The 27,827-nt window shown below is 33.5% G+C and overlaps 1 protein-coding gene across 1 annotated transcript; it reads left to right on the top strand.

Moving 5' to 3' along the window:
- Positions 1–155: 155 nt before the first annotated feature.
- Positions 156–27,827, top strand: GMCL1 (germ cell-less 1, spermatogenesis associated). The gene is made up of 14 exons (XM_051975430.1): positions 156–571; positions 2,769–2,892; positions 5,492–5,588; positions 6,622–6,719; positions 8,301–8,413; positions 9,108–9,173; positions 11,184–11,268; positions 14,653–14,743; positions 18,659–18,796; positions 20,727–20,796; positions 21,596–21,671; positions 22,142–22,287; positions 23,110–23,197; positions 25,749–27,827. The coding sequence occupies exons 1-14, from the start codon at positions 318–320 to the stop codon at positions 25,875–25,877; spliced, it is 1,575 nt and encodes a 524-aa protein (XP_051831390.1). The 5' UTR covers positions 156–317; the 3' UTR covers positions 25,878–27,827.

Below are 27,827 nucleotides of genomic sequence, written 5' to 3'. Positions count from 1 at the left end.
ACCTCCCCCACCCAACCTCTTCACCTACTCATCTAGCCCTGGCCCTCCCGGGCCTGGAACCGTGGGACAGCGCACGCATGCGCGGGGCCGGTTGTGAGGGGCGGGGCGAGGCAGGGAGGGGCGGGGCCCCGTGGGAGGCGGGCCGAGCTGTGAGCTGCGGGGCGACAATGGACGCGGCGGTTGTGGCGGAGGAGGAGTCTCCGTGAAAGCTCGGGGGTCGGGGCAGCGGGGGGCCGGACCATGTTGGGAGCGCCGCTGGACCGCGCTCCCTAAAGCGGGACGCCGGCGCTGGAGCCGGCGGACTCTCCCGGCTGCCCATGGGCTCGCTGAGCAGCCGGGTGCTGCGCCGAGGCGGGAGCCGAGCTGTCCAGGAGCGGGGCTCCGAAGCGGGGAGCGCGGCAGGGCCGGGCGGCGGGGGCGCCTCCCGGGGGAGCGCCTGCTACTGTCGGGGCGGCCGCAAGCGCAAGCGCAACAGCGGCGCCTTCTGCTACTGCGAGCTCGGCTCGGACGACGAGGATGAGGACGACGACGAGGGGGACGAGCAGGAGCGGCTCCTCAACACCCCACGCAGGTGCGCATACACCCCTCCGAGTCCCCCCACTTCTTCCTCCCCGGACCCCCGCCCTGGGAGGGCCTTGTGTGCGTTGATGCGGCTCCCGGGCTTCCTGCCCGGCTCCGTGAACTTGACTTTGTAAACTACTTTGACACACCTGTATTTCCGGAGACCTGGTTTCTTTAACTTAACGACTTACCCCCTTTATCCGGAGGAGGGGTCGGTAGGCTTCCTCGGGTTGCCTCGGGGTTTATGATCTCCCTCCCTCCCTCCCCCCACGTACTAGGACTCCCAACTTCCTCATTTGCACAGCAACTGAGGCCCACAGGAGACTGACTTGAGTAAGATCTCATCGGTCAGTGCCATCTGTCACAGTTCAATGGAATCAGCACTTTCTGGGGCCCAATTTTGCCACCGTAGAGAATTCTTAGCTTTCGCTGGGCCTCAGTTTCCTTATCTGCAAAAAGAGGAGAATATTCTGGAACTTCTTACCCCAAAGAAGAGTTATGAGGAGAGCACTTTATAAATCTTAGAGCACTAATGTAAGTTACTTTGTTCGCATTTTACAGATGAAAAATTGAGACTTTAAGAGGGAAGATTACTTGTGATGCTATCAAGGATTTGAATCCCAGTCTTCTGACTCAAAAATAGTGTTCTTTCTCTCTGGAGAAAGGAAAGATTTGGGAGAGGATTGTAGTGGGGGGGAGGGGAATCTCAATTTTTTGAGTCAGAAGATCAGGATTAAATCCTGGCTAGTTAGTTTCTTGGACGAAGTCACTGACTAAACTACTCTGGGCCTTAGTTTCCTCATCTGTAAATTGAAGGGGTTGGATTAAAAAGTCATTCAGGCCCCTTTCAGCTCTGAATCCTATAATCTCCTGAATCTGATTGTGTTTGTATATTATAAAGAACTCCCAAGCTGTTATTATAGTGTGCTAGTAATTGCCCCAAGCTGAGGGAAACGCCAAGTCGATGCTTGGATCTTCTCATAAAACATTTTTAACATCAACCTTGTTTAATCATCATGTAATGTATTTTTGTCTTCCTCTAGTGGGAGTCTGCAGAATAACCAACTATTCATCTGGTTGCCTATAATAGTTCACAAATATAATTTTAGATATCTAGTCATGCGTCCTATCACCCCCTCACTGGAAGAGGAAAATAAAGACAATTTTCCTTTATTAAGGTGCTATGCTTATGTTGTTGGCAAAGATTTGTTAGTGAAGTCTCTAAAATATTAGTTTATTTCCAAGCCTCTGCTATTTTTAAGTTGCTGATTTCATATAGGTGTTCTGTGTGCAATTACTTCCTGCTTGGTTATTTTGAAAATAAATACATTGGTGATCAACAGCTTAAGGAACCAAAGGCTTCTGAATTCATTGAATGATTTGGTTGCCAACAAGTAAAAAATATGATGTAAAACAAATAGAAGGTTATGGGCTCATCCAACTTTTAAAATTAAAAAAAAAAAAGTGATCATGGAGGCTGTGTAACCCAATCTCTTTATAGCCAAAATTTTAAAATATCCTAAAGCTAGTTAGTGGCAAAATTGATGAGACCACCTTGTCCTCCCTTATATAATTTTGTTTGATTACTTTTAACTTCTCAAATAGGAAAGGATATACCACAAAAGATGAGTGATTCTTAGAAAGTGATGAAATGATAGATAGACCTTTGCCAAGGCCCCTCCCCTGGTGCTTGCATTTTGAGACAGCAACCTTTATAGCTCTTTTGGTCTTTTTTTCCTAAAACATGGAAACTTTTTTTTTCTAAAAGTCAATTTAATTTTGTTGCAAAAGGAAAATGCAGCATAAATATCGATCAGCAAGCCCATAAAGGCGCTAAGCACTGAGAATACAAATCATCCTAAGTAGTATTGAAAGAATTCTTAAGAGTGATGGGTCCCCAAGTGAATTAAAATTGTTGAGACATCTTGATCTTTTGTACTTTTTATTTTCTTATTCTCAGAATTTCAGATAAGAACTGGTCCAAAAAAGAATGAGCTTCATCAGTAATTCTTGGGTTTTACTTGGGAGGTCTTCAAGGAAAGATTATTGGGCTTAGGTCATAAAGAAAATTGTTACTGTAAAGGACTAAATAACCTTTTGAGACTATCATATACACAAAAGTTTCAAACTTTTAAGACAATAAGTTAGTATATCTGGAATTACACCTATATATAATTCTGATTTTGTTTTTTGTTTTGCCTCCCCAGGAAAAAATTAAAAAGCACATCCAAGTATATTTATCAGACTTTATTTTTGAATGGGGAAAATAGTGACATTAAGATTTGTGCTCTAGGAGAAGAATGGAGCTTACACAAAATATACTTGTGTCAGGTAAGTATTCTATTTATCCAAATGATCTAAAGTTTATCAGATTTAGTTTTTATTTTAAAGAGTATTCCTTCTCCTTTTTCTTTATAGTGATCTTTTTCTCACAGTAATAATTATCCATTGAATCCAGTAGTCTGGTTGAAAAGCTGTTTCTTCCAATTTACTTACTTATGCAAAACTTTCAAAAAAAAGGCTGTTTTAGTTTAACCCACAAACTAAAAAGGATTTGGACATTTCCTTCATTGTTAAACTACTGCTCCCTTTATTATCTCAATTATTCATTTATTAGAAATTCTTTCAATAAGAAGGGGAAACTTTGAAATAGAGGAATAGGAAGAAAACTATTAAAAGCTAACTGCAGTTAAAGTTGCTCTGTATGTTTGGCTTATTAGAATTACAGTAGATTCAACATATTACCTCAAAATGTTTTAGACATTTTGACTTGTTTTGACAAAATTTTAGACATGTTACCAAAGGAAACTACACCAGTAAGACTCAGTTTATATAATGCAATAAGTTTAGCAAAGTACTCTTCTTAAAATAACACTGAGGTAAATGACACCCTAATTATATTCCCATTTTACAGGTGAGTAAACTAAACTTAAATTATTTGCCTAGGATTCCATGAAGCATTAAGTACTAGCATTTGAAGCCAATAGGGACTAATTCTCAGTCCACACATTATTTACATTAAGTTAAGCTGCTTTTGTATCTGACATTTAAAAAATCTAAGCTACTTAGCTTTATGTGACGGTAGTTTATAATCGTGTGGTATTGTTCACAGATCACTTTATTTTGAAAGGCATCCAAAATGGTGAGAGTTGCCTTTTTAGTCCTTAACATAAGAAGATAAGAAAACTGAGCATATTTACCTGGAGAAGAGATGATATGGGAAGTAGGATCCAAACTTGGGTTTAAGTATTAGAAATGCTCTTGTGTGGAGAAGGGATTTGATTTGTTTGGCTCTAGAGGCAAGAGCAATGTATGCTAAGAGGCAAATTTAAGGTAGGAAAATTTCCTAAACATGAGAGCTATACAAAACTACACTGGCTACCCTGGGATAGCCCTGGGAGGCTTTCCCTCCTTGCAGATCTTCAAGTAAAGTTTGGATGCAAGTCTTCAGGCAAAGATTGGATGGTCACTTTTAAAATATGTGATAAAGGGAGTTCTTTTTGTGTATAAGTTAAACCAAATGGATTTTGGGATTCCCTCCAGGCTTCAAATTCTGTGATTCTGTGGATCTCTGTAGTAGTTCTGTACAATAGATAGTGAAAATGCCATATTGTCCTGAAAGAATGAAATAGGTCATTTCTTAAGCTTTTATACTGTGCCAAGTACTGAGAATACAAATAGAAAAAACAGTGCCAGCTCACATTCTATTGGGAGAGAAAAAGGAAGGTTTTAATGGTCAGTTGGTCCCTGTGAACCTTAGAATGCTTCTTTAATATAATTTCCTCTGATAAAATCATGTTCATTTCTGATGCAGAACCATTTGACAAGGCCAAAGACATTGTTGTTCTTTAGTAGCTATGGCTGTAGCATGTTCAGGAGTAGTCACTAGGCTGTGTATCCACAGAAGGTCATTATCCAGAATAATGGTTGGGGACATTGGACTGAAGCATTGATCTTTCCAAGGCTCTTGGGTTTAGGGTTCTAGGCTGTCTCCATCAGGTTGAGAGGAGATGGGGATGGTTGTCTCCCGTCTCCCTCAGGCTGCCTTGCCACTTGAACTAGAATGTTTTGTGGCTCTGAGTGGCAGTTGGTGGAATTATCTAGTGCCTTCTACGTAGGAGCTACTTTCTTAAATGATGGCTTGGAGCATTGGTCTGAAAGCAAGGTGTAGTGGTATGGGAGGAGGAAAGGAATAGGAAGAACTGCTCTCAAGATTCTTGCCTGTGGTGGCAGTTGGTGGTGGTGGAAGTGACAAAGGAGTGGGCCTTATCTCCATGATTATGGGAGTCTTAGATATCTAGGACTGCCCAACTCTCCAGTGATAGCTAGAGTTAGAAAACCTAAGTTCAAATTCAGCCTCAGGCACTTTGTAGCCCTGCAACTCTGTCTACCTCAGTTTTCTTCAATGGCAAAATAAGGATAATAGCCACACTTCCCTCCCAGGATTGTTGTGAAAATTAAATGAGATAATCTTTGCAAAATTCTTAGCATAATACCTATACTTGATACTTAGTAAATACTCATTCCCTTGCCTTCTCTTTCCAGCCCCTTACTTTCAGTGATGTGCGCTGCAGGTTTGTAGAGATTATATGCATCTGAGATCTCTTATCAAAAGGAAAAATAGATTTGTACTTACACAAGGTAATGTGCTTATAAGTTGCATTTATTTTATATAAACTAGGTTTGAAGAGTGAAATGCACTCCATATTTGGACACATTATTTATATCCCTATTTTGCAGGTGAGGAAATAAAGACCCAGAGAAATAACATTATTTGCCCAGGGTCATACAGAGCCATGATTGTAATCCAGAACTCAGCTGCTTATTCAGTGTTCTTTCAGTATATTGTACCTTGTTTATATATCCTTCTACCTAGCTAGCTATACCTTATTTATCTTTGAGATTAATTTGAACTTTTTATATTTTCTAGTCTGGCTACTTTTCCAGTATGTTTAGTGGGTCTTGGAAAGAATCAAGCATGAATACTATTGAACTGGAGATTCCCGACCAGAATATTGATGTAGAAGGTAAAAAAAAAAATTTCCCTAAATATGATCAGTTTATTTGAAGCCAGTAAGTTTTAACACTGTAAGTGCTTAAGTATGCACTTAATAAATGTTTTTTAATTAAATTTTTTAAGAAGTAGCAGTCAGGGCATTCTGTGGGAATATTTCTATTTTTAAAAAGAAGTTTATTAACTCAGATCATCTTAGTGTAAAGTATGCCCCTGCCTTAATATCCTTTCCCTCCTTGTCAGATTCTATCTCTACAATGACAAAGGAACAGATCAGCAATTTGACTTCTTACATCTGCCTATGAGAGATTTACTGATGTAAAGGAGCTCATAAGGACAGAGAATTTAAAATACATCTATTACAATGAAATATAATTATATTAGTACTATGTGGTTACTTTGCTGATGTCTCTCCTTTTTATCCTTTAGTTATATGTTTATAACCTAAATCACCTTTCTCACTTATGTTTAGTCCCTCTCTTCACCATCTAAGCCAGTTATTTACTAAGAGGAGTCAGGACAAGGTAGTGATTAACCCTTTGTGGATGCTTTAATTTGTTCATCTTAGTTAGTTGAATTTGTTCTATACCAGTTTATGCCAGATATTATCTTGCATATTTGTCTGTTTCATTTTTAAATTAACACCATTAAAAATAACAAATTATTAACACTTTGGATAGTTACATGTTTTAGATGCTTTGTTATAGTAGAATAATAATAGAGAGTTTATAAAACTGCTTTAGTATATTCTCATTTGATCTTCCCCATCCTGTGAGATAGATGCTACTTTTATCCCTTTTACAGATAAAGAAACTGTAACTGAGAGGGTTTAAGTTACTTGCTTAGGGTCACACAACAAGTAAATGTCTTTGGTGGAATTTGAACCCAGGTCTTATTTCCAATCTAGCATTCTGTTTTGTCAGGATTAACTCTCAAGTCTTGATTTTGCTTGTGGCATTTAGTGTTTTGTTGTTTTCACTGTTATAAAACAGATTATGAAATTTATAATTGTTCTTGGCATTTTTAATATGTACATTTGCTTTCAGCGCTGCAGGTGGCTTTTGGCTCTTTATATCGAGATGATGTCTTAATAAAGCCCAGTCGAGTTATTGCCATTTTGGCAGCAGCTTGTATGCTGCAGCTGGTAAGTGGCCTGCCCCTGCAGGATCAGTTACAATATCCTTCTGTGGTTCGATGTGGTTTATGTTGTAACATAAAAATGTGTGAATACACTGTCTAAATCTTTCTATAGTTTACCTAGAAATAAATAATAGCTTGTTTATAACAGAAGTGAGCACATGAACACTAGGCAAAATTAATTGTAGTGTGGAAAATATTGTTTATCCAGGTTCAAATTTTTCATTCCTGGTTTGTCTGATGACTGTTAAGCACATAACTAATGGTTACTTACTTATAACCACAATCTATTTATTCATTCCAAATATTTTTTTAACTGCTGATAACATCATTTATATCAACATTCATATGTATATTTTACATCTAGTTGCATAATTACTGATGTTTGAAATTCTAGTAATTTCTGCATTTTGTTTTTTGACTTGATGTTTAAATGACATTGATTTCTACATTCAGTTAACTTATCTTCAATATTAGTTGTTTCCAAAATGTACTTTACACGGAGATTCTTTCATTAGAAGAAAAGTTTTGTTCTTAGTAATCCAGATAGGTTTTTATTTCAGAGTAAAGCATACTTTTGTGCTTTTGGCCTTCTGTGATATCTGTTCTAAAATTTGCTTTCTATGTTATTACTTGCTAACTACTTACACTATGCATTTAAGGTTATTTCAGAAGTTTTTAATTTGAGTGAAAAGTGACAGTAGTATTTTGATATATTGAAGAAAGTTAATAAGCAGTTCAAATCTTAAATTTTTTTACATTAATTTTTTTAGTTGAGAAAATATATTTAAGCTACTTAAAACAGTAATACTGTGGCTTTAAATACTTCAAAAGATAGGTCAGCGTACGTACTCTCTCAACATGGATTAAAACTGCCTCGTAGACGATTTCATGGGGTGTGGGAAGCCCCTCTCCCCCCAAAAAAATTACCTAATAGATAATACTCTTGAAATTAGCTTTTCTGAAATTAAATAGACTGGTCCTTGGGTTTGCCTTGATAATACGGTAAAATGTATTGAACTTTTAGTCTGACCTGAAACAGTTTGTTCTAAGTCTGACTGAGCTGGCATCTTATAAAATAGCTTCAAAAAGTTACAGATAATTTTCTTGCCTGTTAAGGCATCTTAGAAGACTTTAGTGGTGGGGGCTTTATAAAAATGCATCTCTCATATGTTGATAGGAATTTTAAATTTCAGCTTCTAACTTGCCACATTATCAACTATCACATGGGGAAGAGCCCAAATTTTAGTAAACCATTAAGGAGAATAGAAGATTTGTAGAGTTGGTGGAAAAGACTTAGAAAGGTGAAGTTTAAGAGTCACTGTGATCATCTCATGTTTGTTTCTTCTCCCTTCCTCCCTTGCTTTCCTTCTAATACTTGAGGTATTAAAAGGAATATTTTCTGGATATTTTAGACAACTCAAAAGTAGGATAATGAAATATTTGCATTAATCTCATGCCTACTGTCTCTCTTAATAGATTTTTTTCCTTTTAGTGGCTTAAGTGTGCTAACATTTAAGAGCAGCACATGTTTAAGCTTGTTTTCCCATGTGAAATGGGCATTTCCAGTGCTTATTTATGTTTACAGGATGGTTTAATACAACAGTGTGGTGAGACAATGAAGGAAACAATTAATGTGAAAACTGTATGTGGCTATTACACATCAGCAGGGACCTATGGATTAGATTCTGTAAAGAAAAAGTGAGTTGTCTTCTCTCCTCCAATCCCCCACCCCCTTGGGATATTGGCTGCTTTGATCTCTTAAAAGGATGCTTAGTTGGTAAAAGAATGAGGAATTGACAAAATTGTAGGAATATAGAATTGCATCATATATAAGAAAGTGGTGCTTAACGATGCTCCTCAAAAGTGTCATCTTTTTATTAGTTTGAAATAAAGTGACCTATGTTTTGTAAAAAATATTTATATGTGTTCAAAGTTATGGTTGCTTTTTAAGACATATTTACTAAAATTTGTAAATAATGAAATAAAGGAGCTGATGTACATTGTGAAACTTACAATCCATGCTTTTTAACCCTTCAAAATTGAAATACTATATTCACATTGTTTTTAATGGAAGCAATGAAAATGTGTGAGAGTCATAACTGATGTGTTCTTAAATAATTTAAAACAAGAAAAAATGCTAGGAATTGAATTTTCTCACTCAGTGAAAAATGCTACCATTAATTTAGTCAAGGAAAACTCCCTTAAAAACTTCTGAGAGTAACAGTACTAAATTTCTAATTGTTAGACTAAATGATAGCTTCATGTCCTATAAAAAATACTATTCTCTTTTTAATATAACTTTAGATTATACTTAACAAAACTAATAGCTTTGATGAGATATTTACTATAAATATGTAGCAATATACTGATTACAGATTTTAAATAATTTCAGGTGCCTTGAATGGCTTCTAAATAACTTGATGACTCATCAGAGTGTTGATCTTTTCAAAGAACTCAGGTATTTGAATTTTAATTTACTTAAAGATGAAGAAATTAAATTAATACATAGTTTTTTTTATTTGGGCATAAAGATATATATGTACATATACATATATATATTATTATTATTATTAATTTTTTTTGCTGAGGCAGTTGGGGTTAAGTTACTTGCCCAGGGCTACATAGGTAGTGTTAAGTGTCTTGAGATCAGATTTGAATTGAGGTCTTCCTGACTTCAAGGCTGGTGCTCTATCCATTGCGCCACCTAGCTGCCCCCATAAAAATAATATCTTAAGGGAATAAATCTCTACTTACTTCCTGAACCATATAAGTGGCATGGAAATTCTGTTTTCACCCTTGTAAACTCACCAAAGCTGCAAAAAAACTTTAGGGATTCTTCCTTCAGCTTTCCCTCTTTTTCTCCCTCCATTGCTCAAATCTGGTAGATATTTTCTGTCTGTCTTTTGAAATTTTTCCCATTGAATGTTTTGTTAATGACCTGAAAACTTTTGTTAATTTAATATTTTTAACAGGTTAGAATTTTTGAGCTTAATGTAATACTGTTATATTTATTTTAATGCCTATGGAAAAAATTTCTAAATTAAAAACATGGGAAAATTTATATTCATAACAGCTTTAAAAAGCTGGCAAAGGTGGCTTAATAACCTACATGGCAGGATTCAAAAGATTTCAACAGAGATTATTATTGGGTTGACTCTAAAGAGATAAATGTACAATTTTTAGCTTGGTTAAAAAATTATCAACTTGACAAATATAAGATGTGTTGAAGAGAGGCAAGATAGTGTTTTTAAGATTTACAATTTTAGTAAACTGGAAGTTTATGATACATTTAACAGCCTATTGATGGCTGTTAAGAGGGCTAATGATGTCCTAACCTGCATTAATGTCCTAGCCTGCATTAAAAGAGATATAATGTCTAGGACTAGGGACTTAGGATAGTACTACTAAACTGTATCCTAGTGAGATTACTTCTAGAGAATTGTGTTTACACAATGTTCAGCTTAGAGGAGAGAAGACTTGGGGGAGTATTTGGAGAGCTATCGCAGGATACAAGAATTAAATTTGTCTTTCCTGTACTAGAGGGCAGAACTTGAAAGAAAGGAGCTGGAGGTAGAATAGAGGTAAATAAAGAAAATTTCCAGTAATTAGAGTTATTCAGAAATTGAATGATGTATCTCATGAAGCAGCATAATGCAATGGGCAGAGCACCAACTTTTCTGTCAGAAGACCTGGATTCAATTCCTATTTGAGTCTCGCCCCTTATTTGATGTTGGACAAGTCATTTAATATCCTTGAGCCTCAGTTTTCTTATCTGTAAAATAGAAGGTTAGACTAGATAGGGTCTGAAGTCCTTCCAGTTTTAATAATAATATGGCCAGTATTTGCATAATCTTTAAGACTTGCAGAGTATTTCATATATATATCATCTCTTCATGTAGGCCTTCTAGCAAAAGTTCAATGATGCTTTTCCTCATATATGGAAAAGAACAGATTGTTCAGATTTGGGTTATATTAGATGGCTTCTGAGATCCCTTCCTGTACTATGATTCTATGAAGATCAGCTAGCCTCTCATTTTACTGATGAGGAAACAGCCCCAGAGAAGTTCTATTAGCTGTGCATAAGACACTGTGATGGGCCTTAGTGATGCAAAAGAAAAAGAAAAAACTGGTTTTGACCTCCAGAAGCTTACATTCTGAGGAAGGGAGTGACTTTCTCAGGTTTTCACTGTTGCTGAGTTTATAAATCGGCTGATATGTGAACTCAGGTTTCCTCACTCCAAGGCTAGCACTCATTATAATGTTCCATGCTATCAGAAGTTCTTCCTAAGATTTGGTGGGGAAACAATTGTATCAGAGCTGTTATAATGTTAAATGCAGTTTGAAAACTGGTTTTATTTTATTGATCACTCCATAATTATGAAGTAAAAATAGAAAATTTTTTCCTTTATCTTTTTAAAATACCTTTCTATTTTTACAATGATTTGATATGGTATTTTATCTTTTCCAGTATCTGCCTCATGAAACAGCTGATCTGTTCTTCTAATCTATTTGTAATGCAAGTGGAAATGGATGTATACACTGCTCTCAAGAAGGTATTGGCATACAGTAGTATTTCAAGGATTGGTAATTTTTTCAATTGAAATATCTTCTTTACCCATATACTTTTGAATGACTTAAACCAAAATGAGATAATGTTTTGTAAAGTGCTTAGGAAACCCTAAGACACTATATAAATATGATTACTTATAATGATGATCTAGATGGTATTAAAGTTATTTTTCTTTTGGACCAGCTCTGTGATTTTATCTTGTAGATAAAAGGAATTTCTAGGGAAAAAATTTCTACCCTTGGAGGTCAGCATTCTCTCTGCATCTTACGGTGTTTTTTGTAGTAGTGAAAGGTTGAGTGTTTTGCCCATAATCGCATAGCCGCATGTGTCAGGAGCAGGATTTAAATTCAGGCTTTCCTGACTCTAAGACTGCTTTTTTATCCTCTATACTTCCTCTCTTAAATTACTATGTCCAAAAAATTGATCATCCTTTAATCAACATCATGATGAGCCTCTCCAGAGTTACTTACCTAATTTGGACGAGATATACAATCTATAACCAGTTTTACACTTGCAGCTTTTATAATGTAATAAAACTATCACTTGATGCTTCACTAGCATAGCCCTTGAGAATCTGGATTAATTTCCATGCCATGTTGAAGCATTACAAGAGGAACTTTAATGTAAGACTAGCATAATATGAATTGAAAAGGTTAGAATGCAATGTTTTACATAATTCTTACATTAAAATAGTGTATGTAACTTTTAAGAATTTCATTGTAATTTCTATGAAGTACCTTTTTGAGTTGTAGACATCTTGATAATAGTGTTCACCATATTGCATTTACATAGTGCATTAATTTGCAAAACACTTTCTACATAGCATTTTATTTGATCTTCACAGCAATCCTATGAGGGGTGTATAGGGTGAGCATTATTTTCATTTTACTGATGAGTAAAGAGTAAATTGGGTTAAGAGAGTCAACAATAATATATTAAACACGGACAGCTAGGTAGTGCATTGGATAGAGCACCAACCCTGAAGTCAGCAGGACCTGAATTCAAATGTGATCTCATACACTTAACACTTCCTAGCTGTGTGATCCTGGGCAAATCACTTAATCCCAATTGCCTCAGCAAAAAAAAAAAAAAAAAAGATACTTTGTATCGGGCAGATAGGTGACAGAGTAAATAGAAAACTAGCCCAAGAGTCAGGAGGATCTGAGTTCAAATTGGCCTCAGAAACTCATTAGCTGTCCCTTGTCCAGGGACAAATCCATTTCACCTCATTTGCCTTAGTTTCCTCATCTGTAAAATGATCTAGATATCACTCCAGTATCTGCCATGAAAATCCCAAATAAGGTTCCTAAGAGTTGAACCATGACTGAATTACAACAACTCTGTTAGGTTTCACGTTTCCCTGTCCCTGGGAACTTCGATTCCAACAATTTAAGTGTCTGCTTAGTCACTAAGTAGTAGTACTCTAGTAAGAAGCAAAATTTAAATTTCTTCATTCAGGTTTTCTCCAAAGCTTTCCCTTGGAAACAGAATTACTACATTTAAATGCTATAAATGCCCTAGCCATAAAATGTAAATCATTTGGAGATTGCTGGCATGGATTTTTCTGCTTTTGAGAGTGTTCTGTTACTGTCTTTCATCCAAAGAATGAGTTCTTGGTTTCTTGCTACAAAAGTTTGTTTTTATCAGATTTTCTGTCAATATTGAAAACCTCTGTTTTGTGATGAAAGAGATGATTGCCTTAGTAGTGGCATCAGATCAGAGTCCCATGTTTTGTTTTGTTTTGTTTTTTTCTCATGTCAAAATGTTTCTCAAGCAGAATGGAGATTATTTACTAAACAAATAATTACATTAATTGGTAAGTAGTTAAATGATATTGGGGAATAGTTAAAATGAAAGGGCAGTACAAAAGTTGGAGGATGGCTGAATAGGTTATGGTTTATGAATGTTATGGGATATTATTGTTCTATAAGAAATGATCAGCAGGATGATTTCAGAAAGGCCTGGAGAGACTCACATGAATTGATGCTAAGTGAAGTGAGCAGAATCAAGAGATCATTGTACATGGTAACAACAAGATTATACGATGATCAATTCTGATGGACATGGCTCTTTTCAGCAATGAGATGATTCTAATGGTCTTGTGATGGAGGGAGCCATCTACATCCAAAGAGAGGACTGTGGGAACCGAGGGTGGATCAAAACATAGCATTTTCACTCTTTTTATTGTGGTTTACTTGAATTTTATTTTCCTTCTCATTTTTCATTTTTGATCTGATTTTTCTTGTGCAGCAAGATAATTATATAAATATGTATACCTATATTGGATTTAACACATATTTTTCACCATGTTTAACATATATTGGATTATTTGCTGTCTAGGCAAGGGGGGGTGGAGGGAAGAAAGTTGGAGCACAAGGTTATTCAATGGTCACTATTAAAAATCATCCTTGCATATGATTTGAAATTTAAAAAAAAAACTTCAATAAAATTTAAAAAATAAATAAAAGGGCAGCAGATAAAAGAACATTGAGCCTGGAGTCCAGAAGGATCTGAGTTCAAATTCAGCTCTAGACACTAGCTATGTGACTATGGGTTAAGTCACTTAATGCTGTTTGCCTTAGTTTCCTCATCTGAAAAAGGAAATGGCAACCTACTCCAATATCTTTTCCAAGAAAACTCCAAATGGGGTCACATGACTGAAATGATTTAAAAAGTTAAAATGAATGAGATGTGTAATTTTAAAATTATTTATAAAATAAAAAAAAAAAACTATGCCAGAATCAAAACTTAAAAAATCAATGAATGAAATGCAAAATTAAGATTCAATGATTGATAATGCTGATTTTTCCAAACATTCTGTAGTTTTGAGCAGTTCATTCTTTTCCAGCACCTGTGTTAAATAGCATAAGAGGTTTTCGCTGGAGTGACAACTTTACTACATACTCTTATCTTTGGGATGTACTTGTTCCATTTTTCCCCTCTCTCCTTCTTCCATTATTCTAGGTCCTTCCCTTGAATTAGAATAGCTTAAAATTTTACTTTTGTGAACATGATCTGTGTATCTAACTCTGCCAATTAAGTATCCATTACCTGTTTCTTCCCATTTTCAAATAAGACTTATTTTTTCAGAGGCCTAATACTATCTCCACATGCCCTTCACACGTATTTATATTAGCAGATATGTAGAATAATCTTAGCCAGGTCAGATCTTTTTAGACATTTCTAGTCATATAAAATAATTGGAATCAAGAAATAAATTGTCTCATTTGTAAAATGGAGATAATGGCTTCCTTTTACCTTTATTGACTAGTTTAGTGATTGGTAAGTACTATTTAAAATATAAAAACACTAAATAAGTTGATTTCTTGTGATTGAATTTTTCATGTAATTTTTTTTTTTAAACTAGTGGATGTTTCTTCAGTTAGTGCCTTCTTGGAATGGATCATTAAAACAACTTTTACCTGAAGCAGATACCTGGTTTTCCAAGCGTAGGAAAGGTATGCTCATCCTATTTCATGTGAATTTACTTTTTATCACACATATCAGACTGAAAATAAAATAGTACATTCATTTTTAGAACAAGAGAATCTTTTTCCTTTGATTGCTAATGCATCTTTATTTTTCCCCAAAATAAATTGTACTCAGATAAAGTGTAATGATAGGAGTGCACAAGGATCAGCTTGCTTTGAGCAAAAACAATACAGAAATTTACAGAAATTATTATTAATCATTTTTCCCCAAGGATTGGTTTTAAGATTATTTTCAAGAATAAGTAATGCTTTTAAGATATAATGCAATTTACACACTGCTTTTTTAAAAACTCTTATAAAGCAAGATATATTGATACATCCTCTTAATTTCAGTATTTGTTTTTCAAAATAACAATGAATCGAGCAAGCATTTATTAAGTGCTTCTTATGTGCAAAGCAGTGTGCTAAGTGCTCTCAAGAAATCTTCATTCTACTGGGTAAAAAAGCATATATGGAAGGTTTCAGCTACATAGTCAGTCAAAAAAGTTCCATTGTCCTTAGAGGGCAACACTAAAGCCAATATTAATGATGTGTCATCAGCATCATTATTTAATGTTATTATTCCTCTTGTATTTTGTACAACTAAGATTTTGGCTTTTTCTGAATTATGAAATGTAGCAGTGAAGTCAACTATATCAGATTTAAGGCCAGGTTGATGAATATTAAACGTAGCTGTGACAGTTAAAATATTGTCACTTTTACCTCAGAGTAAAATAGCTTTTGGAACCTTAACATTCTTTTAGAAAAAAATAATAAAATTTATATATAGAAAGCTTTTTATTTTCAAAACACATGCATAGATGTTTTCAACATTCACCCTTGCAAAACCTTGTGTTAATTTTTTTTTTTACTTTTTCACTTCCCCCTGCCCTCTCCCCTACATGGCAAGCAATCCACTATTAAATACAATTTTAAAAAATGAATTCTTGCAAAATTAGGAAAACCTGTTTTTGGTGATGAGAAAAATGGCAACCATGATGGATTTATTTTTTATGTTATGGCAATCTAGAATGAAGATTCCTAACCTGGAATCATTGCACTTGTTTTTAAAAATATTTTAATAACTTTCAGTAGCATGTTTTCCTTCTTAGAAGAGGTCCATTAGAAAAGACATTGCAGTGGGTCCATGACACACAAAATCGATAAAAAACTCAACCCTAGTCTAGAATATTTTGTAATAAATTTTGTAATAAATTCATTTATATCAGAATAACCAATTGATGAAATAATGGAAGTTTTGGAGTTAAAGATGAGAAGTTGGGAAAAAGGTGTTTTTCAGCCCTTACAACCACACGTTTTTCTATTCCCATTGTCTTTATATTTTGTTCTTCATTTCTTTGATGTGTTATGGGGATTACTGTGTTTTATAGTTAACTCTTAATTTGTCCCATTTATCTACTAGACTATAAGCTTTATAGACTCTTAATAAATGTTGATCAAATTGAATATGTTCTATGAGGATGGTGAATACCACATTAGCTAAGCTTTGTATTTCTCCCAGTGCTCACTACAATTATTTTACATGGGATCAGGAGATAAATGGTTAATGAATTAAATTGTATATAAATGAAATAAATTGTATAAATTGAATTTTTTTCTAGTGCTGATACATGTTACATGATAAAGCTAAAAATCTTGAAAGTTTTCTTTTCCTAACTTTATTTTTCCTTATTTTCTTTATTTTTCTTTAGTAGCATTTTATTTCCAGTTCTTATTCTGATAGAACTTCCATTACTCGATTTTTTCCAAAATATTTGAGTGTATTTAGTTTAAAGTTGACTTGACTCAATCAAAGGAAAATAGATCTAGACCATCAGTGTGTCTTTCAGATCCAGCTATCCTTCTTCAGAAGATCATCCTATGAAGGACTTTTAAAAATTATTTGTTTGTTTTTACATTCTTTAAAAAAAAAAAAAAGTTGAGTTTCGGATTTAGCCATCATGGAGAACAATTTGGAATTATGCCTAAAGGACTATAAAACTGTGCATACCGTTTGATCTATCAGTGTCACTATTAGGTCTGTATCCCAAAGAGATCATAAAAGAGAAAATGATTCACATGTGCAAAAATGTTTGTAGTAATTCTTTTTATAGTGACAAGGAATTGGAAATGGGATTGGAAGCCCATCCATTGGGGAATGGCCGAATAAGATTTGGCATGTGAATGTATTGGAATATTATTGTTCTATTAGAAATGATAAATAGGCTAATTTCAGAAAAACCTGGACAGACTTACTTAAATTACTTAAGAACCGATTCTGAGTGAAGTAAGCGAAACGAGGAGAATATTTTATATGGTCACAGCAAGATTATATGATCAACTATAATAGATTTAGCTCTTTTCAGCAATGTGGTAATCTAAGAAAATTGCAATACACTCAGGATGGAAAATGTCATCCACGTCCAGAGACAGAACTGTAGATCAAAGCATACTATTTTCACCTCTTTTGTTTATGTGATTTTTTTCCTGATTTTTCTCACAACATGACAAATACGTAATTATATTTAAAATGAATGTATTTATATAACCTATATTACATTGCTTATTATTTTGTGGAGAAGGGGATATTAACAGAAGGAGGGAGGGAAAAAATCTGAAACTCAAAATCTTAAAAAATGTTGAAAACTATCTTTATATATAATTGGAAAAATAAAATACTATTGAGGAAGAAAATAAAATAAAAATTTCAGTCCCAAATTCTGTCTCCCCTATTCCTATTAGGAAGGCAAACAATATATCAATTTGATATTAGTTATATGTATGAAATTGTGCAAAACATGTTTCTATATTAGCCATGTTGAAAAAATTGTCCAAAAAATTAATAAAAAGAAGTTATACTTCAGTCTGTATTCAGACTTCATTATTTCTCTTTTTGAAGGTAGATTGCATTTTTCATCTGAGTCTTTTTAAAGGTATGGATGGAGGCTTCTGTTTGATTTTGCTGGTCAAAAACAAGGAATTATTTCCTTTCTTCCTGACCTATGCAAATGGACCCAAATCCAGTAAAGCTCTAGAACTGAATTGTCTTCTAGGATCTCTTCAGGTTTTTTGTTTGTTTGTTTGTGATGCAGTGAGATCTTTGAAAGCTCTAGAAGAAACATTTAACTTGTGTGCTTATACAATATATCATTTATGTGTCTTTCAAAAATAATGGGGTTTCTTCAGTTTGGGTAGCACCTACGCATATGTAGATCATATCTTTTCCTTCACCATAGTTGAGTTGGCCTGGCCCTAAAATCAAACACCTGGAAAATATCCATTTTTAGCCAAAAGATATGACTTAGATATGTGGTGTCTAATGATGACAAATAGTCTAAATTTAGCTTGATCTTTAGATACAGAGTAGTTTGCTGTTCCCACACTAATGCTTTCTATTTCAGTAGGATTTGCCAAAGCTCATGCCCCATTTGGCATGAACTTTGAGAGTCCAAGGTCACTTCTGTGTCATGATGACATATTGGGGTGGAGTCTTCTACAGAAGAGTTTCTTAAACTTTTTCCATGACTCTTTTTCACTCAAGAAATTTTTACATGACAATCAAGTATTAAAACAATTCTTTAGTATACATATAATTTTACCATTTATTAATGACAAAGAGTAAATTTGCATACTAATGAGATGGATATGTTTATTTTTACATAAAGACTCAAATCTTGGCAGAATATTTGATAGTGCAGGACATGGAACATTCAGACACCTTTTACTGTTGCCAAATTTTTCATGATCCCCACATTCAATTATGCAAGGTCATAGACCCACAATTTAAGAAGCTTTGATTTAGAGGAACATATATTTGTATGTAATCATACATAAGCTATATACTGCTTCTTGGAAAACCAAGTTGGGTGAAAGCAGAACAATATTTATTTTCTGTTTGTGCAGATTTTGAAGATACTGCTTTCCTTGAAATTGATCAAGGAAAAGCTTTTGTACCAGTATTCAGACACTTAAGGTTGCAGTATATCATCAGTGATTTAGCTTCTGCAAGAATTATTGAACGAGATGCTCTAATACCTTCAGGTAAGAGAATACAAAAGAATAGTAACATTAAGTTCAGAATTATTTCCATGTTCTATCTAACATACAGGGCACCTTAAAAATAAGTATGAATAATTATTTTAACCTGATAATAGATGTAAATCATTTATTAAAACTAAAAGTTAAGGTAAATATCTTTGAGGCTTATTATCAGGTGAATATCTCCAGGAGCTTTTCATTTAATTTTGATGTTATCTCTTAATCTAGTTATTTAAAACTCATGTTAAGATCATGATGCTAAGCTCAACATTTGATCTAAAGAATTAAAGTATAATGGTGGAGAAACCAGATTATTTGTTCCATATGAAATATATTTGACCCTCTTGTTTTGATTTAGAAATAAATATTTCCTGCTGGTTAAAGAAGCATATTTTTGAGGTTTGGATTTTTTTTTTTTTACAAGTTAGTAAATCTGTAAATACATTATTTTTTCAAGTAATATTTTTGGAGACTTCACTTTTACTAAATGGGATATACTTCTATATAATATCACCTTAATTATATATTTTTTAGAATTCTATTTTAACGGTTACTGTGGTTAAGAAATTTGTCAGTCCAGTAAGTGATGAATTCATATTTAAAATCTTTTCAGCTTATTACAACCTAGAAGAGCTTATTACATTTCATTATCCTAGTCTTTTGACAAAACAGGGTTATTTTCACACCACACTGAGGCATCAAAGGAGTACTTGAATAGAGAATGGATGATTCTGTAGAGAACCTGATCATCATTTCAGAGAAAGGATAGTCAGCGACCTTGATTGATAAGATATTCCTGAAATGATAATGAAATTAAAATAATATTTTTTTCTCAAGTTGTAGAAAGAGTATTTTCTTCATTTGGATTGATTTATTTTATTTTTTGTTTTTGTTTTTTTGCTGAGGCATTTGGGGTTAAATGACTTGCCTAGGATCACACAGCTAGGAAGTGTTAAGTGTCTGAGACCAGATTTGAACTCATGTTGTTCTGACTTCAGGGTTGGTGCTCTATCCACTGATAGCTGCCCCATCTAGCTGCCCCAGGACTTGATTTATTTGAAAAGAAATCATTTGACCAAAGAGCAGAACATTGTTTTCTTACAATGAATAAAAAAGAATTAGGAAAACAAAGATCAAATTATCTGTATTTTGTTTTAAACTAGAAATTCAAGCATGCACTGGGTTTTTGCTTATTCAGATAGTTTTGTGCTTATTGTTATTAAATGAAAGTGTCTAAAACATGAGTTTGATTTAATTAAAATAGCTTAGTTTTTTTGATGTTTTCACCTTACCTAATATAGTGTGACCTACCCATCTATCCATGAATAACCTTGCTGAACTGGAATTGGTTTATCTTAGCAAGTTATCTTCATCTAGATGTAGTAAATAAAGTAACCACATCATTATTCATGATATCCTGAGATAACTAAAATTAAAAAGCAGAGGAATTATAGATATATTTGTATATGTAATCTTTCTTGCTTTTAGAATTTATGTAGCTTTCAAAATGAAGTCTTAACTTGCCTTTAAGGTATAAAGAATTAAGTCTGACTCAAACAATGAAAGAGTGTACATTTTGTTGGGAAAAAAAAAAAAGATTAATCAATTCTTCCTAAGTAATAATGTAAATAAAATGGACCTTAAAACAAAATCATAGCTTTTTTATTTGCACTTTTTATTTCATTAATGTGAATAGCTCACTATAAGAGACTTTTCTTCTATGACAAATGAGAAGCTTCTTTGAAACTTAAGAGTTTTGGAGAATTTCATATAGAACTTCAACTTTTTTCACATGCTTTACTATTTTGAATATAATGAATTTGTGAAATGAAAACTGAATGATTCTACTGATTTTTGTATATTTTTGTTTTCCTTTTAAGAATGTATAACTCCTCTGAACTTTTCCTCATATGTTTTTATCTTTGAATTTTAGAATGGTTAGCCTCTGTTTATAAACAGCAATGGTTTGCCATGCTCAGGGCAGAACAAGATAGTGATACAGGGTAGGTATATGCTATTAGACTTTATTTTTTTTAATCTACCCTTTCTTTGCTTTTTAATTATAATTTTTACTGATAACACTAAAGAGTCAAGGCTATGATACAAAGCTAAAGCTACAATAGTAAGTTTCTGAACATGGTGATAATTTGAATTATTGTTTTGTTTTCCTAATGTATAATTTTAAAATATGCTGGGAGATTAAATTAATGCTTCTTCCTTCCTTGAGTAATCTAGATTAATAGAATCAAAATTTGTGAGTTTTATTAATGAAATGAGATTATATGTGTAAAGTGCTTTGTACCATAGTTGGCATGGAATGGATACTATATAAATGCCAATCATTATACTAATTATTATATTTAAGATCTAGATTTTAATAGAATTGCTCTCATTCATTTGAGAGAAAAATTACATTTTTCTTTTTAACCTAATATATGAAATATTTTTAAATATATGAAAGAAATTTTGGGAATATTATATTAATGTCATCAAAGGAAGAGAATAATATATACCTCTATAATTGGAGGTTTTTTTTAACCTTGTCTGATTCATATAAATCCTAGCAGGTGCAGAATAGACTTGGAAGCAATGAGAAACAAATTGTGAAATTTGAAGCTGCTTATTTAACAAATATGTCAAATCAGATAATTAAATCATAGTACCCTGTCACTTTTATGTACCACTACTGGGAAAATTCATATTTTAAATCTAGTAGCATATGTTTCTCTGTTCTTTTACTTCAGAATTCACAGTGAGCTATTGTCTGTCATCATCAAAATCATTTGTTATATATATTTCTAGACCTCAGGAAATTAATAAAGAGGAACTTGAAGGAAATAGCATGAGGTGTGGTAGAAAACTTGCCAAGGATGGTGAAGTAAGTATCTATTGTGGTTTGTTTATATTCTTCAAATTATTTAATAGTAAAATAGGAAATATGGTATTTTTTCTGGTTCAAAAAAAAATTTGCTGACACATGGGCCCTGCTGTCCTGGTCTTATAATTAGAGATGGGAGCAGCTATTGTCCTCTATGTTTGATAACACTTAACATTGTTTTTAAATTTATAATTGTGAACATGTATGCCATATTTCAGGCTTCCTATCTTTATATCTGAGATGTCAAATGATTAGAACCTGCTTTAAGAATTTCATTGGTTTGGGGTGTGTTTTCCCTCTCTGACTTAGTGCATAGTCTGAAAATTTCTGCATCTGAACCTGTGGTAGTAGTAAGTCATTTAGCAAGGGGTAGTTTTGAAAAGGAGTCTAGCAACAATCCCAGCCTTAATGTATTTGAATTAATACCATAAACTGAAATAAAAGCTTTTTTCTTTTTTGTATTTTTTCAGTACTGCTGGCGGTGGACAGGATTTAACTTTGGCTTTGACTTACTTGTCACTTATACTAATCGCTATATTATCTTCAAACGAAACACATTGAATCAGCCATGTAGTGGATCTGTTAGTTTACAGCCTCGAAGAAATATAGCATTCAGGTAGGATTGAGGAAGAGGGAGTTGATTATTAGAACTGGCAAAATACCAGTTTGGAATAATATAAGTGCATCCTTTATAGCTCTTCCCTACTTAGCATCGTGTACAGTACTGTCAGGTCACTAGGAGCTTCACCCAAGGTAGTCTATCCAGAAAGGTGTGGCTCTGCTGAGCTTTATCCTCAGGCAACTGACTGCCTTTTGTAATATTGTTTTGCCTAAATTATTCTCTGTGGAACTAGTAAAAGATGCATTATATGCTAGAGATCTTGGAATAGCTGGAGAAATAACCCTAGAATTTAAAGGATGAATAGATGGTAGTGCTGTGGGATATAGTGTTTCACCATCAGAATTGTTGATATTAGGCTATCTTTGGGACTAATAAGCATAAGTGTCAAAAATCATAAATATGGCAATATGAGAACAAATAAAAATATATCCACAACTTTGTATAATGCTGATGACCCTAACTTTTATTACTAGTCTTTTTGTAGTATGTATTTGATGAGACGGATGTAAGCAGAAAATTTGAAATATACTTTGCCAAGCAAATTCTAAAGTAACCTGTATAGACATCACAAATTATTTTGCTTAAATCTCAAGAATTTTGTCATAGTGGAGGTTCATAAGGCTAAAGATATCAGATTGAAGTCGGATTAATTGGTTCTGTACAGTTTTATCAGGAAGGTTTATACTATCACTCTGGAAAGATGCAAAGATAAAAGCAAAAAGTCAAATTGAGGTTTCAAAAAAGTTTGCAATTAAAATTCATTAATGGTATACAGTTTTCAATTTTTTGATAAGGATGTTTTCTTTATTATCCTAGATTACGTTTGGCCTCTCTTGATAGTAGTGGGAAATTGATTTGTAGTAGAACAACTGGATACCAAATACTTACTCTTGAAAAGGATCAGGTAAGTTGATTTTCTGGTCTTTTTAAAAAAGATATTCTATTTAATGTTTTATGTGAATAGAAAGTTGATTTTTTTTTTTTAGTTATATAGAAAATGTATCACTCAAGTACTATTTTTTGTAATGACCCAATGTGCAGACTTTAAAAGATAGGTAGAATATTAAAAAATATCTCCTATAGGAGCTAAACTTTATTTTATTTTTTATTTTTTTAAATAACTTTTTATTGACAGAACCCATGCCAGGGTAATTTTTTACAGCATTATCCCTTGCACTCACTTCTGTTCCGATTTTTCCCCTCCCTCCCTCCACCCCCTCCCCCAGATGGCAAGCAGTCCTTTACATGTTGAATAGGTTACAGTATATCCTAGGTACAATATATGTGTGCAGAACCTAACAGTTTTCTTGTTGCACAGGAAGAATTGGATTCAGAAGGTATAAATAACCCAGGAAGAAAAACAAAAATGCAAGCAGTTTATATTCATTTCCCAGTGTTCTTTCTTTGGGTATAGCTGCTTCTGTCCACACTTGATCAATTGAAACTGGATTAGCTCTCTTTATCGAAGAGATCAGGAGCTAAACTTTAGAGAGTGAAGGCAACTCAAAATAATTAAATCATTTCTAAATATTTTTCTTTTTCCCCAACCCAAATCTTTGTCTTTGTAACTTCTACTAATTTCCCTTAAGTTTTATTTTTTAAAACCAAGGAGAAAAGTCTAATATTCCTCCATATGAGTTCTGTAAATACTTGGAACACAGCTATCTTGTCTCCTTGAGTTTTTTTTCTCCTTTAGGTTAATATTCCAAGTTTCCTTATATGTTATGATTTTGAAGACTCTTTCATCATCCTGGTTTGCCCTCCTTTAGACAGCTTAAGAGTGTCTATCCTAAAATATGACACTTAGAATGAATGAATGAAAGATTGAATGAAAAAGCATTTGTGCTTGCAATGTTCCAAGTGATAAATATTGAAGTGAAGACAGTCCCATTATAATCTGAAGAGACCACATATATTGAAAGGCTCAGCTTTAGGACAGATAGAAAGACTCAGAATTCCCGACAGGCTAATGGTAAGATCTGGAAGATCTCAGGAGTCAGTGGCAGGGTCCATGGGAAAGCCTTAGAGCTACTTCTTTTTTAATAGAAATATTCAGGTTGTCCATTCTCTGCTCGTCTCAATGGGCCCTCTGCTCATCTCTCCCTATACTTTTCTCCTTAGTGAACTTTTAACCTCTCCCAAAAATTCAGTTCTCTTTGTATAGATGACTCTTAGATCTCTGTCCACCCTCATACTCTTTCCTGAACTCTTTCTTGTATCACTCGTTGCCTGCTAAATGTTTTCACTTGGTTATCCTATTATTTTCTCAAACTCAATATGTCTGAAACAACTTGTCTTCCTAAATTTATCCCTATTTATTTTGAGAGCACCACTGTCTATTCAGCCTCTCAAGTTCATAACCTTTCATACTTTGTTGATTCCTATTCCATATCCATTACTGTCACTTGCCACATCACTCTTAATTCAGGCCCTCAAAAAGTCTTTTGTCTAGACCCTTGTAGTTTCCTAATTGATCCTCCCTGCTTCAAGGTTTCCCCTCAAGATCATCCTTCATATAGTTCATATATTTCTAAAGCACAGGTCTCAACCTAACACTCAGAAAGTAGCGCCTGCCTTTGAGATTAAGTACAAATTTTTCAATCTGGCAACACTGCTTTGTTGTCTATGTTTCCCATTTTATTTTATATTGCTTCTCTTCATGGATTCATTTTTCCTTTCAGAAGAACTGACCTGACCTAAACTCTGCAGTCCATTTCCCCTCAGCATAATGGCTGATTTCCCTATGCCTGAAATGCATATCTTCTTTGCCTCTCAAAATCATTTTTTAGTGCTCCACTCTGGTGCTATTTCTCTGAAACTTTCTCAGTTTTCCATGTGTATGCATACAAGTCCCAGAGTTTATCATGATGTATGCAAATGTAAATATAATTTCCTATCATTTTTTAGTGCTTTTTCTTTCCTCCAAAACACTGTACTTAATGTGATACGTATTGTATGTTCAGTAGAAAGTTAAGCTCATTGAAGAAACTTTTTTTTTAATGGCTTCAGCATTGTATCTTGCATGTGTTAGGTGATTAATAAGTGTTTTAATTGTACTTATATTGACATGATTACCAGATACCTCTTTATACAAGTCCTCTTTTGGAATCTATGTTTTGTCTGAGTATCTCAAACCATATTTTTAAAAACTAGACCTGGTTTTAGAAATAATAGTCTTACTGGCCCAGAATATATTGAAATTGTTATAATTTCTCCACCACTTCCCCTTAATTAACACAAAATTCAGTTAAAGTTCAAGATCACATTAGCCTTGTGCTTTAACATGTCTAGTGATTTCCTATTGCTTTTTCATTTCAGAGGGTAGACACACTATCATTTTAAACCCTGAATCTCCAATTTCATCCAGTTGTTCGCCTTTAAAATTTTTAAATATTAAAATTCTGTTTTCTTTCCAGCTTTTCTTTGTAACATATCTTCAAATTTATTTTATTTAGGAACAAGTGGTGATGAATTTGGATAGCAGACTTCTCATCTTTCCTTTGTTTATCTGCTGTAACTTCCTGTATATATCACCAGAAAAAAAAACTGAAAATGGCAGTCAACTAGAGAATACAGAAAACTGAGCAATCTGGTCAAATGGAATACAATTGCACTTTGGAAATGTTTTATTTCTACTTTAACATTATGGCCCTACTGATATATACAAATAAGGTGACTAATAATGAGAAAGGCCTTATAAATTATAGCAGATGGTATATGTCACTTTTTATCCTCAGTATAATTCTATGCATATATGAAGAAATGAATTTTGAAGCCAAGAAAATTCCTGCCAAACCCAATTATGCTACGAAAATATCAACTTGTACTTTTTCTTTAGTGTTAGCAGACAAGAACTGAAGATTAATGGGACATTCCGCATTTTTCTATCAAACTAAATACATACAATCTTTTTTAGATAAAGTTTGATCTTAACCTAATATTGGTGAACTTTGGTTATATAGCTATAAATTTTCTATTGTTTGGAAGAAAAATAACTAGGAAATTATTTGAAAAGCTGGCTGTAGATTTGATGATGTCTTTAAAGTTGCCCTTCAGTTTTATCACTCAATCTCTGATTCTGTTTTGCTTTTTCTTGTCTGTGTTCCTTTAATTTATACTTCGTTTGAATGGTTTCATATCCCATATATGCTTTGGGGAGTTGAAAAACTAATATGAGGACTGTATTTGTAATTTTCAACCTGATAATTTTTTCACGTTGTTTTGCCTTTAATTTTTCTAGGATTTAAAATCATCAATTTCATTTTCAAAGAAGCTTATTTTGGGAAGGAAAAGAAATTTGTATGCATCTTATTTTGCTGCTATAAAGCAGTTCCTTTTCCTTCCTAGCCTCTTTAGCATCCTATATTGTCTTAAATTGTTATTCATGTTTTTGTGTACCAAATATTACTTACTAAGCTTTTTTTAAAATTCTGTGCTCATATACATATACATATATTATTTTTTTCTAAAACAATTTTTAAAGCATCCTATTTTCTACTTAAGCTCAGGAATTTGTGACCACTGAGTTGAGTGCCTTTGAGTTACACATTCAAATACAAATTTCTAGTAAATCCTGATTGGATTCACAGGATCCAAAACAGGAATTGATAACTAAAGGTCATTGTAAAAAATAGAAAAGTATTTTTAGTCCAAAATAATAAATATACTGTCAATAGTCTGTATATGTTGGGTTTCTATGATTTTTGGTATCTTGAAAAATGTCCTGATTTTTTTTTTCAGGCAGAGCAAGTGCATTGACTAGCCTATATTTTTAATATGTTGATAAATTAGCAAGTGTTTATTTGTATCTTAATTGATGTATAAAAGAGAAATACCTGTTTAGTAAGAGATTAAACAAGCTGACAAAGTGGATAAATCCTTTGAAAGGTGTAAATTGTTTCATTTATTGAAACTAGAGTTTTTCCCTTTCTAACTAGAAGTAATTTTATTAATCATCCATTTGTTATCTAATTCTTTGGTAGGTTCTGAAATTTATTTTTACCTTTTAAAAAATACTCTTACTTGGTGTAAATTTGTTAAGTCATTTTGAAAGTTCTTTATTTTTTCACTGTTTAGTATTTCTCATCTAATAAAATAAAACTAAGAAGTTTCCTAGTTTCAAGATTGATCACAGTATGTCTCAAAAGAGATTCTGTATATTTTACTTTGTACATTAAATCCAATAGGTTCCCTGATACTTCCTAATTTAGTTCATTGAATAATAAGCAAAAAGGAGCGAATTTAGGATGAAAAATGTTGAAAGAATGAATAAGAATAAGCTTCTTTAACATTCCATCACCAGTAGTTGAATTGTGTATAATACTTGTTCAGTAGAATAGGTTCCCAGTAAATTCTTCTTTGCAATTATAAAATTAGACTTATTTCTAATAAGAATAGATTTTTTGAGATGTTGAGAATTTATTCTTCAGTTGATTGTAAATATGTTTTGTTTTTATCATCCTATATAACTTTGTTTTTATAATAAAGATTTTTCATTAAGGTGCTACTAGAGTCAACAGAAGTGCCAGCCTATG

Source organism: Antechinus flavipes, chromosome 2, assembly GCF_016432865.1.
Source record: "Antechinus flavipes isolate AdamAnt ecotype Samford, QLD, Australia chromosome 2, AdamAnt_v2, whole genome shotgun sequence".
Taxonomy (NCBI): Eukaryota; Metazoa; Chordata; class Mammalia; order Dasyuromorphia; family Dasyuridae; genus Antechinus; species Antechinus flavipes.
The sequence above is the reverse complement of the archived record's forward strand: the minus strand, read 5'-3'. Positions and strand labels throughout refer to the sequence as shown.